This window comes from Narcine bancroftii, chromosome 3, assembly GCF_036971445.1.
Source record: "Narcine bancroftii isolate sNarBan1 chromosome 3, sNarBan1.hap1, whole genome shotgun sequence".
Classification (NCBI taxonomy): Eukaryota; Metazoa; Chordata; class Chondrichthyes; order Torpediniformes; family Narcinidae; genus Narcine; species Narcine bancroftii.
This window is the reverse complement of record NC_091471.1, coordinates 24,674,567-24,693,674: the sequence shown is the minus strand read 5'-3', so window position 1 is coordinate 24,693,674 and position 19,108 is coordinate 24,674,567. Positions and strand designations below refer to the sequence as shown.

General features: G+C 39.7%; 1 protein-coding gene and 1 long non-coding RNA gene across 6 annotated transcripts in view; one reads left to right on the top strand and one right to left on the bottom strand.

Moving 5' to 3' along the window:
- The window catches only part of mavs (mitochondrial antiviral signaling protein), a 29,754-nt gene extending 25,930 nt beyond the window's left edge, over positions 1-3,824 (top strand). For all 5 annotated transcript variants that reach the window (XM_069923562.1, XM_069923561.1, XM_069923566.1 and 2 more), the window contains one exon: positions 1,717-3,824. In XM_069923562.1, coding sequence (XP_069779663.1) covers positions 1,717-3,111 — 1,395 coding nt within the window. In that variant the 3' untranslated portion in view covers positions 3,112-3,824. The remainder of the gene's footprint in view (positions 1-1,716) is intronic.
- LOC138757009 (uncharacterized) overlaps positions 1-19,108 on the bottom strand; it is a 75,819-nt gene that overhangs the window by 22,105 nt on the left and 34,606 nt on the right. The window lies entirely within an intron of this gene.

Genomic DNA, 19,108 nt, shown 5'->3' with positions numbered 1-19,108 from the left:
GGGCAAGTTGTTGGGTGTATTTAAGACAGAGATTGATAGGTATCTAAATAGTCAGGATATCAAAGATAATTGGGAGAATGCAGGGAAGTGGGGCTAAGTGCAAGAATGGATCAGCTCATGATGGAATGGCAGAACAGACTTGATGACCAAATGGAAAATTTAATGGTCTTATGGTCTAACTCCTATCTTGGAGGTGTGCAACACCTCACACTTGTCCACATTAAATTCCATCTGCTAGTCCAGATCCTGTTGCAAGCTTTGAGATCCTTCCTCATTATCCATAACACCCCCAGTTTTAGTGCCATCTTCAAATTTGCTCATCCATTTTGCCACATTATCATCCAAATTGTTAATATGGATGATAAACAACAATGGATCCAGCACTGATCCCTGAATTACAGCACTCATCACTGGCCTCCTGTCAGAGAGTCAATCTTCTAATCTTCTCTGACTTCTCCCACAAAGCTAAAGTTTCTGGCAATGTACTACCTCATCCTGAATGCCAAGCAATTGAACCTTCTTGAACAACCTCCCATGTGGAATCTTGTTAAAGTCCATGTACACAACATTCACTGCCTTTCCTCCATCAATTTTCATGATAATCTCCTCATAAAACTCTTCTAAGATTGGCTAGACATGACCTACAATGTTTGATTGGGTAATAATTAAGCAGATTGAATTTGTCCTGTTTTTTGTTTGTGGCTAATTTATCTGTATTTTCAGATGGGTGCTCTATTTTGGAATAGCTTGGATAAAAGCATAGCTCGGTCTGGAAAACAGGTTTTTGATAGTGTAGCTGGGATAGTGTCTTGTCCCATCATTTTGGTTGTATCCAGTGAGTCCAGCCATTTCTTGATATCTAGTGGAGTGAATTGAATGAGAAAGAGCATGAATTCTGTGGTAGTGGGACAAGCCTTTGTTCATCTGTTGCACATTTTCAACTGAACATGTCAGTGAATACTTTGGCCCTTTCTTTCCTGGAGCCTCCTCTCACACGTTGCTAAATTGTCCACCGCCATTCATGAGTAGATGTGATGGGATTGCAGAGCTTTGATTGGATCCTTCACCAGCTTGCTCAGCTCTGTTTACTGCATGCTTTTCTTGTGGTTTAGCAAACATGTGATGCTTTAACTACAGCTTTACATGGCTAGCACCTGAGCATGTTTAAACATAGAGCATAGAATATCACAGCACAGTATAGGCCTTTCAACTCACAAAGTGTGCTGATCTATGTAAATCAATTCCACTACAGTCTTATCCTTCCCTGCCTCACGCTCATTACCCTTTGTTTTTCTTCCATCCATGTGTCTATCTTAAGAGCTTTTTAAATGTCCCCATTGTACCAGCCTCCGCCACTAAGTCGGGTAATGAAATCCAGGCAGACACCACTCTCGAACTTTCCTCCAACATCACCCCTAAACTTTCTTTCACTGACCTTAATCCGAAATCCTCTGGTATTTGCTGTTGAGGCCCCAGGAAAAAAGTTTGAGGGGCTTGGAAAGGGTGGATAGAGTTTAGCTCTACCTGGTGCTGCTGGTGACAGGCCCTTCTGTACTCTTCTTTGAATCAGGGTTGATACCCTGGCTTGAAGGTAATGGCAGAATGAGGAATTGTCTCAGCTACGTGGTTGCAGATAAGTTAACATGAATATATGCATATTCTACAATTTATTGCTTTCTCTAATTGGATGTGTGATTTTATGTTTTGCTTTTAAAGGAGAAAATGGGTCCTTCTGATCTTCCAAAGTCTTGTGACTCCTCCCAGCTTCAAAAGAATCAGACCCAACATTCAAATCGAGATAAAAGTCCTCAAAAGCACAACACACCCAGTAGTGACCAAGCTACTGATCAAGCCATTGCCATTGTTCCTCCACCAAGCATGCAAGTGCACCCAGTGAGACCATCACACGAATCAAGTGGTAACTGGGTGCCAACCACTGATAAACCTGGAGCATTATGTGATGCTGAGAATATGGAATCAGCAAATGAGTCCACTGGTAACCTCCCAGAAGGTTGTTATTCAATAACAAGTAGTGATTTGCAGTTCAGTGAAAGTACAAGCAGTGCTACAGGAAACGATGGCTGTGATCCGGTCTCCAAGCCCGAACACGATGGTGTTTTAGATGGCTTCAGTGATGAAAACTCACTCAAGGAACAAAAGATCCGGGCATTGCAAGGTTACCAGAATGATCAACTGCAAGAAGATTTTTATGACGTCAACAGCCCCATGAATATACAGTTAAATGTTGATGCCCTGAAAAAACTAACTGACACGAGGGAAAGTTCAGGCCTTGGTCAAGAAGAAACTTTGAAGCAAAACTTTAAGGAGTTGCATCGTAAGAGTAAACTTAATCCGATAAGTGGCACTGAAAATGCCCAAAGTCCTGCACTTAGAAGCTCACACCCAGTTGATGATGGGGTTGACTCTGAACTTGAGTTCAAGAGAAATGTGCAACCCTATAACAGCAATGTTTCAATTTCTAGAGAAGAGTTAGCATTGAGGTCCGGATTCAGTGACGTCTCTTTTCAAAAGGATTCTCTTGTAACCAACAATGAGACAAGTGCTTCTGCTACTAATGTGAATGCACGAACACAGGATCAATCACTTAAGCACGACAACAAACCAGAACACGTCAGAGAGGTGAACTTTAATCCATCACATCCAGTGAAATGTACAAAGGAAGGATCAGATAAAGAGTCGAGCCAAAAAGTTGATCTTTCCAAAGGAGATTCATTCCAACTGCATAATGAAGTGAACCATGGTGAATGTTACTTTAACAGTGAAGAAAACCAGACAGGTCTGTACAATGAAGATGTTAAAGAGTTTTGTGGAGACATTCATCAGGAGCCTGAATATGAAAATGAAGCAGACAAGGACCGTGAATTTAAAACGGGGAACTTGGGAGATTTTAGTAGATGTTATTCAGAGGATGGATTGATCGATGCTTTGTCCAACAAACATATGTCTTTCGCCTCACGGGAAAAGTCACAAACCAACCTGCCAGAAAAGTCAATTTGGGATTTAAGACAGGCAGATTATGTCCTAGTTTCCACAATATTTTTTGCTATCACTATTTTTGCTGGGTTGGTATGGAAACGCTATCACAAGTAATGATTGAGAGATTTGTTAAAAAAAATCATGCTAATTTTAAGAAGTCAGCTTGTCATGAAAATATAATTCTGTTCTGCTTAAAATGTGCTTGGGCTCATTTTAGCTCATTGATTTTTCACTGTAAAACTAGTTGGAATTCTTACAACGTATCGGAGTTTGACACCAAATAATCAGCTCTTCACAGAAGTAAAGGTTGCGCTATTTATAAAACTGCAAAAAAACGCCATGAACAAAATAATTATACAATTGTATCTCTACACAACTAAATATTTATGCAAATTAAAAGTTTTTGGGGATATTATTCATTTTGACAATCTAGAAATACTACATTAAAACTGGTATGCCTCCTTTCTCTAATTCTCATTTAAAATGCTTGAATTTATGAAGATATGGAGAAGGTCGTTCTGATGATTCCAATACTTTTCACCATTACTTGGATGCCAAACGTTTGTTCTGTGGGTCTTCCCTACTTTGCATCCGACTTGTTCTTCTGCCAGCGCAGTCTCTGCTTGAGGCTTGAGTCCACTGATGAATATTTTTAGAATGACCTGATTTTGCTGATCAGACTGAGTGCAGGAATTTGGCTGAAATGTTGTGAATTATAACTGTCTTCCTCTGGGTGAGCCCATCATTTTTCTTCTATGCTGTGTGGCAAAGCATGTTTATTATGTTATCCACTGATAAATTATTTTAATTAAAAAATCTGAAAGAAAGACTTGCATTTACTTGGCAATTTTTATGACTTCAGCACAAATCTTTAGCACTTTACAGCCAAAGTTGTGATTGCATTGCAGGACAAGTAGCTCTGCAGAAGAAGAACCTCATTCTGCAGTGCTTCCCTTGTTTGATAGGAACATAGGAAATAGGAACAGGAGTAGGCCAAAAATGGCCCATCGAGCCTGCTCCGCCATTCAATACAATCATGGCTGATCTAATTTATGACCTAACTCCACCTACCTGCCTTTTCCCCATATTCCCTAATTCCTCTATCATGTAAAAATTTATCGAACCGAATTTTAAATATGTTTCATGAGGCAGCCTCAACCACTTCCCTGGTTAGAGAATTCCAAACATTCACTGCTCTCTGGGAAAAACTATTTTTCCTCATCTCTGTCCTAAATATACTCCCCCGAATCTTGAGACTGTGTCCTCTCGTTTTAGTTTCCCCGGCCAGCTCAAAACACCTTCCTACATCTATCCTATCCATACCCTTCATAATCCTATATGTTTCTATAAGATCTCCTCTCATTCTTCTGAACTTGAGCAAATACAATCCTAGATGATTTAATCTTTCATCATAAGTCAACCCCTTCATCCCAGGGATCAACCTAGTAAACCTCCTCTGGACCGTCTGCAAAGCCAGTATATCCTTCCTCAAATATGGAGACCAGAACTGGACACAGTACTCCAGGTGCAGTCTCACCAGTACCTTATACAGTTGCAACATTACCTCCCTACTCCTGAATTCAATTCCTCTAGCGATGAAGGCCAACATTCCATTTGCCTTCTTAATAACCTGCTGCACCTGCAACCTAACTTTGCGATTCATGCACAAGCACTCCCAAGTCCCTCTGCATAACAGCATGCTGTAGTTTTTCACCCTTTAAATCTTTGACTGCATGAGGTTATCACATTTTGCCCAGCTGTTGGAGAGCCAGATTTTGTGGGTAACTTTCACATCAGTCAAAGGCTTTTTTTTAAAGTTTTCCTTTAATACAATATCCATATGATGAGAATGAAAGTGGGGCCACTAAAGAATAAAGGAGGTTGGGGAGGTCCTAAATGAATACCTTGCTTCAGTATTCACAAGAGAAAACCACCTTGATTATGGTGAGGTTGAAATAGAACAGGCCTGTGTACTGGACAATGTGGAGATTAAGGAAGAGGAAGTGTTGCATCTTATTAAAAATATCAAGATTAATAAGTCCCTGGGACCCAATGTGATATACCCCAAGTTGCTGTGGGAAATGAGGGAAGAGATAGCTGGGGCAGTAGCTATGATCTTTGAGTCCTCTTTGGCCACATGCAAGGACAGGAGGATTGGGAATGGCAAATGTAGTCCCCTTCTTTATAAAAGGTAATAGGGAGAATCCTGGGAATTATAGACTGGTGAGACTTGCATCAGGGGTGTGCAAACTATTGGAGAGGACTCTTAAGGATAGGATCTATGAGCATTTTGAAAAGTACAGTCTACTCCAGGATTGTCAGCATGCTTTGTGAAGGGCCTAATTGGGTTATTTTTGAAGAGGTAACAAAAGAAATTGATGAAGGTAGGGCAGAGGATGTGATCTACATGGAATTTTGCAAGGCATTTGAAAAGGTCCCCCAAGAGAGACTCATCCAGAAAGTCATGAGGCATGGGATCAATGGAACCTTGGCTGTGTGGAAAAAAAATTGGCTACAAAAAGAAAGCAGAGAGTAGTATCAGGTGACAATTTCTCCCCAGTATTCTGCTCACAATTCCCTGTATGAGTTTTACCAGCAGCTTTCACCACCAGACCTGGACCAAACAGTGACCACATAACATATAACAGTTTATGGCATGGAAACAGGCCATTTCGGCCCTTCAAGTCCACGCCGGTTCACTCAAACAACTCCACTAGATCCCCCAACCTATTCTCTGCCAATAACCCTCCAACCCCCTCCTATCCATGCATATATCCAGCCTCCTCTTAAATAAAAGAATTGACAGCCTCAACTATAGAAGATTATTCCATTCAGACACCACTCTCTGAGTGAAGAAGCGTCCTCTAATGTTTCTCCTAAAATTTTGCCCCCTTACCCTCAACTTGTGTCCTCTTGTTTCAACCTCCCCTGCTCTCAGGGGGAAGAGTCTACTTGTATCTAGTCTATCTATTCCCTTCATAATTTTTAACACGTCTATCAAATCCCCTCTCAACTATCTATGTTCAGGAGAAGGAAATTCTGCCTGGAGGTCGGTGACTAGTGGAGTACCAGAGGGATCTCTTCTGGGACCCCTGCTCTTTGTGATTTTTATAAATGACCTGGATAAAGAGGCAGAAGGAGTTGCAGATGACATGAAGGTTGGAGGAGTTGTGGATGGAGATGAAGGTTGTCAAAGGTTACAAGAAAATATATAGACAGGATGCAGAGTTGAACAGAAAAGTGGCAGATGTAGTTCAATCTGGATAAGTGGGAGGTGATGCATTTTGGAAAGACAAACCAGAAGGCTGATTACAGGATTAATGTTCAGTTACTTAAGAGTGTGGATAAACAGAGGGACCTTGCGGTCCAAATCCATACATTTCTCAAGGTTGCTGCACAGGTTGATAGGATAGTTAAGAAGGCCTATGGGATGCTGGGGTTCATTAATAGAGGGATTGAATTTAGGAGTGGACCGGTCATGTTGTAACTCTACAAATCTCTGGTAAGACCACACATTTCTGGTCACCTCATTGTAGGAAGGATGAGGAAGCTATGGAAAGGGTGCAGAGGAGATTTACCAGGATGTTACCTGGATTGGAAAAGATGTCTTATGAGGCAAGGTTAGCATTGCTGGGACTTTTCTCTTTGGAATGTAGGAGGAGAGGAGACTTGATGGAGGTCCATAAGATTATGAGTGGCATTGATAAGGGGAACAGCTCGCATCTGTTTCCCAGGGCAGGAATAGCAAACACCAGAGGACATACAGTATGTACAAAGTTAAGGGAGGGAAGTTTAGGGGAGACATTGGGGTAGTGTTTTTGCACAGAGTTATGGGTGCCTAGAATGCTTTGCCAGGAATGGTGGTGGAGGCTGAAACATTAGGGGCAAATAAGAGACTCCGAGACAGGCACATGGAAGAAAGAAAAATAGAGGGTTACAGGGTAGGGTGGGCAAGTACTTTTTTTCAAGGAATATATGGGTTGGCACAACATCGAGGGCTGAAGGTCCTGTACTGTGCTGTAGTGTTCTATGCGGTTAGCACACGAATGGGACCAGGGTTCAAATCCTGTGCTGCCTGTAAGGAATTTATATGTTCTCCCTTTGTCTGCGTGGGTTTTCTCCAGGGTTCTGGTTTTCTCCCACTCTTCCAAACGTATTGCGAGAATAGGTTAATGGGGTGTAAATTGGGGAGCACGGGCACGTGTGCTGAAATAGCCTGTTACTGTGCTGTATGTCTAAATTTTTAAACATTAACTTTTAAATTTATTTTTTTTAATTCAAGGAAAGGAATATTTGGCAGGAGATGTAATCAGCACCTGCACCATTACCTCCTACAGAAATTGAAAGATAGTCCTTATGTGATTTTTATTGCTGAATTCAAAGTAAGTGAGGACCAATGAACCTAATCATGCAGGAGGATCAAAGCACCAGAAACTTCTTTCCCTAGAAACGGCGACTCGAAGGGCAGCGAAAAATAACTGAAACTTAGTCTCTCCCTTCTTGATCATTAGAGATAGAAAGGGGCAGGTGCTACTTACCTGGCATAAAGTTGATGGATTAGAGGGATAGCAGGATGTCCACTGCCTGGAATTTATTTTCACTTGCTGCAGTGTGAGCATTGCTACACCAGGCACTTGATCTAAAACATCTGGTTCACACCAGACAAATTTATATCTCTCAACTCTCATGTCTTTTAACCCTTGTGAAATATCACAATAAGTGTGACCACAGAAAATAGGAATCTGCTGATTAGTATTTATAAGTGACTTACAAAGGGGGTGACATAATTCTGTTTTTCATTGGGGCTGGTGCACCAAGAGGGGTTTCATAACCAATGCAAGCTGTATTTAAAACTGGTGAGGCAGCACTTGCAGTATTGTGTGGATTTCTAATCACAGGAAAGATGTGCAGATTTACCAAGATGCTGCCTGGGAACTAAAGAGAGGTTAGATAATTTTGGTTGTCTCTGGTGCATCAGAGGCTGATGGTGACCTGATGGAAGCCTATAAAATCCTAAGGGCCACAGACAGGGTAAAAATGTCTTTATGTACTGGAGGACTTGCTCTTCAGATGAGAGGTGGAGGGAAGTTTTTTTTTTATGGAGAGAGTGTGGTAGGTACCTAGAATGGGCTGTCAGGAATAGCAGTGAAAGCAGACACTATAGTATCTGCTTTTGCAAGAAAATGTTTTCCTGTCACTTGTGCATTATGTTTGACTAAAACATGTGGACAAAAGGCTTATCCTATACATTTCAACCTTCAGTTGGTTCTAACTTTTTTAAAATTGTGGTTTCTTCAGTCATGTGCTGCAATCTGTGATGGCCAGACTCAGTACCTAATTGGAGATTGACGCTCATTTTTTCCGTCTTCAGCCACTTATCGTGACTGACAGACAGACACTTGCTTCAACAAAGTAAAACACTTTGAGGAGTCACGTGATGGAGTAGTGGCCGGACGGTGAACTCCAGCCCTCTCCAGAAAAGTCGGGAAAAACAAGAGAAAATACAAAGGCACAGAAATACAAGTTAAAGAAAAGTGAGTATAAAGGTGGAAAGAAGATGGAGACAAAAGAAGAAAAATCAAAATCAACGGTAAGAAGAGAGGAAGAGAAGACAACGGAGGAAAAAGGTGAAGACCTTACCTGTCCGAAGAGGCCCGCTGTGGAGAGAGGAGCCCACTACCTCAGGTCGGTGGAAAAAGAACTACATCAATGGCTCACAGAGCCGAGTAAAAGTGCGCAATGCGCATGAAAAAAAACACACCGACGGGAGGGGGGACCAGCTGGGGAGTCGATCTCCACAGCCGGCAACGACAGCTGCAGAACACCTGCAGCAAGAAGAGACCACAGAAAACAATGAAAACAAGAAAGAAGAGAAGGAAAGGGCAACAAAGAAACAACAGATGGCCAACCCAGAGGAAGAAGAAGAGGAAGAATACAGTAAAATAGATAAAGGGAAAGGCAAGGTAAAGGATATACTTGCTCTTGTTAGAGGATACATGGAGTCATTTAAAGAATGGCAAACACAGGAATTCAATGATTTAAGAAGAAGAATAAACAACACAGAAGAGAAAGTGAATAAAATAGATATGACCTTAACAGAAATGGGGAAAAAAATGGACAAGATGGAAGAACGGGCAATAGCAGCAGAAATGGAGGTAGAAAACTTAAAAAAGAAATTGGAGGAATCTAATAAAAAAACTAAAGAGACACAAGAACTGTTAGCTCAAAAAATAGATATAATGGAAAATTATAACAGAAGAAATAACATAAAGATAGTGGGCCTTAAGGAAGATGAAGAAGGTAAGAATATGAGGGAGTTTATAAAAGAGTGGATCCCTAAGACCCTAGGATGTCCAGAACTACAGCAAGAAATGGAAATAGAAAGGGCACATAGAGCATTGGCCTCTAAACCACAACCACAACAAAAACCAAGATCTATTGTAGTAAAATTCCTAAGATATACTACAAGAGAAAAGGTACTGGAGAAGACAATGGAAAAAGTAAGAGAGGGCAACAAACCACTGGAGTATAAAGGGCAAAAAATCTTCATTTATCCAGATATAAGTTTTGAACTCCTAAAGAAGAGAAAAGAGTTCAATACAGCAAAGGCGATTTTATGGAAGAAAGGGTATAAATTTACACTGAAGCATCCTGCGGTATTGAAAATATTTATTCCAGGACAACAAAACAGACTGTTCTCGGATCCAGAAGAAGCACGAAAATTTGCAGAACAATTACAAAAATAGACTGAGGGATGAAGACGGGTAATGAGAGTAAAAATGATCACGATTGATATGTATGTGGGTAAAGACAAAAATAGACTGAGGGATGAAGACAGGTAATGAGGGTAAAAATGACCACGATGGGCATACGTGAAAGTATCTGTAATTAGAGAAAAACATAGATAGTATAGACAAGAATTAATAAGGGAAGGTAATGGAATAGAGAGAATAAGGAGGGAATTAAAAGAGTGACCTTTGTGACATATGAAAAGTGAAATCTTTTCTGGGGGGGGCTGGGTGGGGGAAAAGAGCGGTCACTGCAAAATCAGTTGACGCTTGCGAGTGGATTTGCAAATCCAAATAGAGAGGGGAGATGTGGTTGTCCGACAAGGGATAAAGGACAACTCAGGAGGGGAAGGGGAGATTGGGGATAAAGAAGATAGAAATAGGAGAATAAGGAAAATGTTGGATGTTGTAGGAATGTTGTCTGGTAAAGAGTTGAAAATAAGAAAACAGAAATGGAAAAGGAGGAAAGGTAATGATGGAAAAACGGAAAGAGAAGATAAACAAAATATAAAATGGCTACGCTGAACTATATGACTTTAAATATTAATGGAATACATAACCAAATTAAAAGGAAGAAACTACTAAATTTACTGAAAAAGGAAAAAATAGATATAGCATTTGTCCAAGAAACACACTTAACTGAATTGGAGCACAAGAAATTAAAGAGAGATTGGGTAGGACATGTAACAGCAGCATTGTATAATTCAAAAGCAAGAGGAGTGGCTATATTAATTAGCAAAAATGTGCCATTTAAAATAGAAGAGGAATTAATAGATCCAGCAGGGAGATATGTTATGATAAAATGTCAGATATATTCAGAGCTTTGGAATCTACTTAATATATATTCACCTAACGAAGAAGATCAAACGTTTATGCAAGATATCTTTTTGAAGGTAGCTAATACGCAAGGGAACATACTAATAGGAGGGGATTTCAATCTAAATTTGGATCCAAATATGGATAAAACGGGGAAAAAAATTAACAGGAAGAACAAAGTAACCAAATTTATAATTAAATCAATGCAAGAAATGAAACTTGTGGACATATGGAGGAAACAAAACCCAAAAGAAAAGGAATACTCATACTACTCGACTAGACATAAAACATACTCAAGAATAGACCTATTTTTGTTATCAGCTAGTATGCAGGATAGAGTAAGAAAAACAGAATATAAAGCGAGAATGCTATCGGACCATTCACCCTTAATACTGACAGTAAAGCTAGAGGACATCCCTCCAAGAATGTATAGATGGAGATTAAACCCCATGCTACTTAAAAGACAGGATTTTAGAGAATTTATTGAAAAACAATTAAAAATGTACTTTGAAGTAAATACGGAATCAGTGGAAGATAAGTTTATACTATGGGACGCAATGAAAGCATTCATTAGAGGACAAATAATAAGTTATGCAACCAAGATGAAGAAGGACTATAATCAGGAAACAGAGCAGTTGGAAAGGGAAATAGTAAACATAGAAAAAAAATTAGCAATAAAGGAAGATACAACCAAAAGAAGAGAATTGGTGGATAAAAAAATAAAATATGAAACATTACAAACATATAAGGTGGAAAAGAATATAATGAAGACAAAACAGAAATATTATGAACTAGGTGAAAAAACACACAAAATCTTAGCATGGCAGCTTAAGACAGAGCAAACTAAGAAAATGGTATTGGCAACATGGAAAAAAGACAAACAAATTATATATAATCCAAAAGAAATTAAGGAAAACTTCAGAGAATTCTATGAACAATTATACCGAACTGAAAACGAAGGGAAAGAAGGGAAAATAGATGAATTTTTGACTAAAATTGAACTGTCAAAACTACAAATAGAGGAACAAAATAAATTAACAGAACCATTTGGAACAGTAGAAATACAAGAGATAATAAAAAAATTACCAAATAATAAGACATCAGGAGAGGATGGACTCCCAATAGAATTCTACAAAACATTTAAAGATCTATTAATACCGCCCCTCCTGGATGTAATCAACCAGATTGATGAGACACAAAACTTACCAGATTCATGTAAAACAGCAATAATTACAGTGATACTAAAACAAGGGTAAGATCCACTCTCACCAGCGTCATATAGACCAATATCTCTGCTAAACACAGATTATAAGATAATAGCTAAACTATTAGCAAACAGATTAGCAGAACAGGTACCGAAAATGGTAAATTTAGACCAAACTGGATTTATCAAAAAAAGACGCACAACAGACAATATTTGTAAATTTATTAACTTAATTCATGCAGTAGAAGGAAATAAAGCACCTGCAGTAGCAGTTGCTTTAGATGCAGAGAAGGCCTTCGACAGAGTAGAATGGAATTACTTGTTCAAAGTATTGCAAAAATTCAGTTTACCGGAGAAGTATATTAATTGGATTAAAGCATTATATAAGGGACCGTTAGCGAAAGTCACAGTAAATGGACATGTATCAAAGCAATTTAACTTAAGCAGATCAACACGGCAGGGATGCCCACTATCACCATTATTGTTTGCACTAGCTATAGAACCACTAGCAGAATCGATAAGAATAGATAATAATATAAAAGGAATAAAAATAAAAGACAGGGAATATAAAATCAGTCTATTTGCGGATGATGTGATAGTGTACTTAACAGAACCAGAACTATCAATAAAAGAACTATATAAGAAATTGAAGGAATATGGAGAAGTGTCGGGATACAAGATAAACGTAAATAAAAGTGAAGCAATGCCTATGAATAACGCGGATTTCTCAAAATTTAAGAAGGAATCCCCATTCAGATGGCAAATGCAGGCAATAAGATACCTAGGTGTACAAATAAACAAAAATCTAGGCCAATTATATAAACTCAATTACAATCCACTAATGAAAAAATTACAGGACGATTTAGAGCATTGGAAAGAGCTACCACTAACACTGATAGGAAGGATAAACTGTATTAAAATGAACATTTTTCCAAGGATACTATACTTATTTCAGGCATTGCCAATACAACTGACAGAAAAATTCTTCAAAGAGTTAAAGAAAATAATAAGGAAATTTTTATGGAGAGGGGGGAAACCGAGGATAGCACTAGATAAATTAACAGAATGGTATAAACAAGGAGGCTTACAATTGCCAAACTTCAAAAATTATTATAGAGCCGCACAATTAAGGTACCTATCAGATTTTTATCAAACAAGGGAAAAACCAGACTGGACGAGATTAGAATTAGATAAAATAGGGGAAAAGATACCGGAACACATATTATATAAATGGGACGAAAAATTGGTACAACATAGAACTTCTCCAGTATTACACCATCTCCTCAATATATGGAAGAAGATTCATGTAGAAAGAAATAAAACAAATGATCAATTACCAAAGCTAATATTGACGCAAAATAAGCTACTCCCTTTTACAATAGACAACCTTTCCTTTAGAAAATGGGAAAAAAAAGGGATTAAAAGAATAGAAAATTGTTTTTCAGGAAGTAGATTCTTATCCTTTGAACAAATGAGAGATAAGTACAATATAACTGGAGATACAGCGCTGGCATATTACCAACTGAGATCCTACTTGAAAGATAAATTAGGAAGCAATTTGAGTTTACCAGAGGGAAGTAACCTTGAATATGTGATTACAGATACAATGTTAATCAAAAGATTTATAACAAATATGTATATTAAACTGCAAGAAAAGGAGAATGAGGAAACAAATGGTAAAACTAAACAAAAATGGGAACAAGATTTAAATATAAAGATAAAAAAGGAAACATGGGAGAAATTATGTTCTGGAATGATGAGAAATACAATAAATACGAGGCTGCGTGTGATACAATATAATTGGTTACACAGACTATACATTACACCGCAAAAGTTAAATAAATGGCACCCAACAGTATCTGATAGATGTTTTCGATGTAAAAAAGAAAGGGGAACAACAATTCATGCAATCTGGACATGTGAGAGAGTAGAAAAATTTTGGGATGATCTCAATCAGATATTAAATAAAATAACAGAAAACAATATACCAAAGAATCCAGAGATCTTTCTACTAAGTAACATAAAAAATAAAGAATTTGGAATTGACTTGGAAGATGCACAAAAAAGATTTGTTAAGATAGCCCTAGCCGTAGCAAAAAAATGTATTATGTCAACCTGGAAATTGGAAGATAATTTGAAAATACAACAATGGTATATAGAAATGAATAAATGTATTCCATTAGAAAAAATAACATATAGTTTAAGAAATAATATTGAAATATTCGAACAAGTATGGGAGCCTTACATTAAATACAATAGCGAAAACCTACCGGGGACAAACATTACCTAAGTTGATGGAAGGAGAAGGAAAGAAAAGAATGGACTCTGTAGAATTTCTGGTGTATTTTTGTTGAATGACAACATTGTCTGACTGAATTAATGCAACCTAGATTGTATACCTAAAATGGATGAGAGGGGGGGTGGGTGGGGGGGGGGGGGTGGCTTGGGAGGAGGGAGGGGGGGGAGAAAAAGTCACTGTAAATGTGTGAAAAAGAAAAAGTGTATATCATGGCTATTGTGATTTATGGTGTGAAAAACAAAATTTAAAAAAAAACAAAGTAAAACACTTTGACAAAACCTAAGTACTTTATCTCTTATTCTTTGCAATAAAGTTTGAAGTTTTTCAATGAGAAAAAATGCAGTTTTTAAATTTGCACGTCAGCTCTTTTCCACCTTCCTTTAAAACCAATTATTTCTTCTTGCGCAGAAGGTCATTGAATGCTGGTTTCAATAAGGATCCTTGCTTCTGTAATCAGCTAAGTGTTGATATCCAATAGCAAGCACAGTCTCGCTGGCCTCCACTCTACATTAAATCACCTAGACCACAAGAATAACTACGCCAACACCATCATACTAGTACAACTCATGAGCAAGTCAAAGGACCCACGACGCTCTCCATCCTTCTGCAATGATGACTTCCTCGTTGGTAGTCCCCATCAATGCCGATCACCAACATCATCTCCTCCTTTCTGAGCATGAACACAGGGGCACCCCAAAGATGCATGCCTAGTTCCCTGCTGTATAGCTTCTACACCCATGACTGTGTAGCCAACTTCAGCTCAACTCGATCTACAAATTTGCAGATACCATTGTTGAAAAACTGAAAATGATGAGTTGGAACACAGAAAGGAGATCAATAATCTGGATAATGCCAAAGCAACAATCCTGCTCACAACATCACCAGGAGCTTGGAGATGACTGTTAATTTCAGGAAAGAGATGGTGAGAGACCACACACCTGTCTGCATTGAAGGGATGGAGGGTCAGAACTTTCACATTGGTGGGAGTTCACAATTCAGAAAACCTTTTCTGGACTCAACACATCAATGGCTCAACCTTTAATAAGTCTGTGGAGATTTGGGTTGTTGTCGGATACTTTATCAAACTTCTACAGGGGCACTGTGGAAAGTATATTGGTTTGTGGCATCATTTGGTAATTCAAGTGGACAGGAATGTAGAGGGCTGCAGAAGATCGTAAATAGAGCCAGGTCCATCACAGGTTTTGATCTCCTATCCATTGCAGACATCTATGATTCAAGAAGTCAGTCAACATTATTAAGGTTGCACCCCCCCCCCCCGCCACCACAATCACCCTGGTCACAATCTCTTATGCTACTTTCAAGTAGAAGCTACAGAAGCCTGAAAACAAGCCCCTCACATCAAAAACAGTTACTTTCCAACAGCTGTCAGAATATTGAACCTCCCCTTGCTACACTAATAATAGACAGCTCCAACATCACAAGAGGAATGTCTGCACAAATGTGTCACTTTTTATTCATTAGATAGATCAGAAATAGTAATATTAGTGAATATTATCCATATATTGTGTATGCATTGTAACTATTGTGAATAGTTATCCATCTTGTGCATGCATTGTCTTTTTAAATTTAATTAATTTGGTTTACTCTGTTTTGGTGCATTGTACAATACGTATGACAATAAATATCATTGACCTATTGTCTGCCCTCACATTCTGGTTCCTACCCCCCTGCCAAACTAGTTTAAACTTTCCTTAACTGTTTCAGAAAACCTGCCCGTCAAGATATTGATGACTTTTCCAGTTCAAGTGCAGCCTGTCCTTTTTGTACAGGTCATACCTTCCCCAGAAGAGATCCCAATGAACCAGAAATCTGAACCCCTGCACCCGCACCAACTTTTCAGCCTGGCATTCATCTGCCATAACTTCCTATTCCTATCCTCATTGGTGTGTGGCACAACCCTGAGATTACCACTCTTGAGGTCCTGCTTTTTGGCTTCCTTCATAATTCCTTATTTCCCTCTTCAGGACCTCATCCTATCTATGTCATTGGTGCCAATGTGGACCACAACATCTGGCTCCTTATCCTCCTGCTTGAGAGGGCTGTGAACTTGATTGGAGACATCCCTGACTCTGGTACCTGGGAGGCAACATACTATTTGGGGGTCTCGACCTTGTTCACAGAACCTCCTATTTGCCCAACTATCGAATCCCCAATAACTATCGAATCCCTAATCACTATCACTCCCATCCTCTCCCCCATATAACCATTTACGGAGCGGAAACAGGCCATGTTGGTCTTTCAAGTCTGCACCGGTTCACTGATTTTGTGCGCCCTCTTCAGCCAATGGTCCCGATGGGTTTGGCCCTCGAATTCCAACGTTAGTAGCTGAATTCTTCCGTTATTCCACCTTGGCAAACTCTAAGAGTCTCGTTTGCAAAACCTACAAATTGGGAAGATAAAGAGGTCCACGAGCTCCTTACCCTCCCTCAGCCAAAGGGCCAGAATCTGTGCCAGAGACCTGACCATTTGGTCTTGTCCCTGGTATCCAAAATGGTATACTTATTGTTGAGGGGAGCAGCCGCTGTGTTGCAGCCTCTGCTTGTTAAAGCCGCTCGAGCCAAAGCTTTTAAAACCCCACTCCTACATTAGGCCTCTTGCACACTGGATGCTCCGCTTGAGATCCCCTTCTTTATATAGGCTGCAGCTAACTGGCCAATGGAGAAATTTGAACAAGCATCTTCCTCTCCTGCTGCTTTTTAACCACTCTTCCTTTTGTTCACAGTCCCACTCTCGCAGCCCCTGACAAGATTTAAAAGGAGCACCTTTCTCTGTTGCTTTTTAACTGCTTCTCTCATTTTTCTCCTTCAGTCATGTTGAATATAGTTGGTTTTGGGAAGCATTGTGTGTCATTTTGCCTCAGAAAAAGTGTTCTCTGGGATCGCTCCCTCCATGACTCCCTCATCTCCTCATCCCTTCCCACCAGTTCCCCCTCAGATTCTACCCCTGTGACTGCAAGAAGTGCAACAGTTGCACTTGCACCTCCTCCTTCATCACTCTTTGGGGTCCCAAATTGTCCTTCCAAGCAAAAGGGCTCATTTACTGCATCCAGTGCTCCTGAGGCGATCTCCTCTGCATCAGATGGTCTGGTCATAGACTGGGAGTTCATTTCATTGAGCACTTTCACTCGGCCCTCCCAGTGGCCAACCACTTTAATTCCACACACTCCATTGCCACACCGACATGTCTGTCCATGGCTTCATGTACTGCCAAGTTGAGACCACTCTTAAATTGGAGGAACAACACATTATATAGTCTTCTCAGCAGTCTCCAACCAGATGGATCTCCAATTTCCATTAAGCCTCTCCCCAGTCTCTCTCTTTCCCTAACCATCTTTCCTTTCCTCCAGCTCCCCACCTCTTTCCCTTCTTCTTTCATAATGACTGTTCTTTGCCCTCTGTCCTCTCCCCCATAACTTATTTCCCCTTTACTCTTCTAGCGGTATCTACTTACGTGTTCATCTGTGCTCCTCCCCTTCTCCTTCCTTCCCCCTTTCCCACCATCTTCCTGTTTTTTGACATTCCTGACAAAGGGCTCAGGCCTGAAATGTTGACTGCCTTTTACTTCCTATGGGTCCTGTTTGACCTATTGAGTTTTTGTGAACTTCTCCAAATGTTTTATTGCTGTTGGAATATAAACCTATTTCTTATGTACTAATGACTTGGACTTGGCACAATTCCAAATCTTGATGAGCTAGGGTTTGAGAAATAATAGTTTTGAAGGAGACACACAGACAGCCTGGTGGAATGGGCAGCTGAATTAATGAATATAAAGTGTTCTAATCTGGTAGACAAGATAACTGGAGGGCATGATTCTGGGATCCTGGGCTTCACACACAGAACCTTCAGATACAAGAACATGGAATTTACGGTGCAATTTAATAAAACATGTTGGAGCTACAATTGCAATGCTATGTTTAGTTTTCAGTGCGTAGCTTTAGGAAAGGTGTGAAGGCTTTGGAGAGGGCAGAAGAGATTTTTCTAAAATTGATTCCAGCAATGAGAGGTTGTAGGTTTGTCTAGATAAACTGGGGTATATTTCTCTTTAGAAAAGAGATAACAAAGGGATTGGATGATTTAAAATCATAAATAATATCAGCAGAATAGACAAAAATTAAGCTGAGGAATGTAAAATGAATGAGATTAGCAAAAAAAAAATCAGAACAAGCCTTGTACATTGAGGGTGTTCAGCGGCTGAGTTACACAGTGCGGGTGGGGGCAGTAGTCAAGGCAGATCCAATTGTGGTTGGAGTTGGATGGATTTCAGAAAGAATGGTGCGGTGAGAGACTGTTCATCTGTACCATTCCCCCACCCATCTTCCCTTTTCACCAGCTTTTTAATATAGGCCCCTTGCCTGCGTTTTGCTCACACCTTGAGGAAGGGCTCAAGCCCAAAACGTCAGTAATATATTTTTACCTCCTGTGGATACTGCAAGACCGGCTGAGTTCCTCCAGATTTCTTGTGTTTTTACTTTTTCAGAAATAATATGTAGGGCTATGAAACGCAGTCTACATACTGGGATGATCTGGAGTTCATATGGACTCAAGAGGTAGAAATGCCTCTTTGGAGAGTGTTGCCCCTAATTGTTAAAAGTCTCGCACTAATCCTGAAAGATGACCAATACCAAGTTTGAGAGTCGGTCTGAATCATGGTCAAAATTACAACGGTGTGACTACTTGTCCACTTCAAGATACAGAGTGCATTCTGAAGCTTGCTTCATGCGAGACAGGTCAGGCTGATATGACGGAGACGAAGGACATGGGCTGAGCTAAAAGTCTGAATTCAGACATCAGTCTGAATTCAGGCTGCATGCCAGGTGGAAAGAGGAGCCAATCTGGTTGTCATGGATACAGTGCTATGGCAGTATGAGTGTTGACTGCAGAGTACTGATCGAGATGGCTTCCTTGTATGTAAGTAACTCTCTCGATTTGAGCTCACAATGTAGCTGAAATTCTAATGCCAGTGTTTGATTAGCTTTACAGTCAG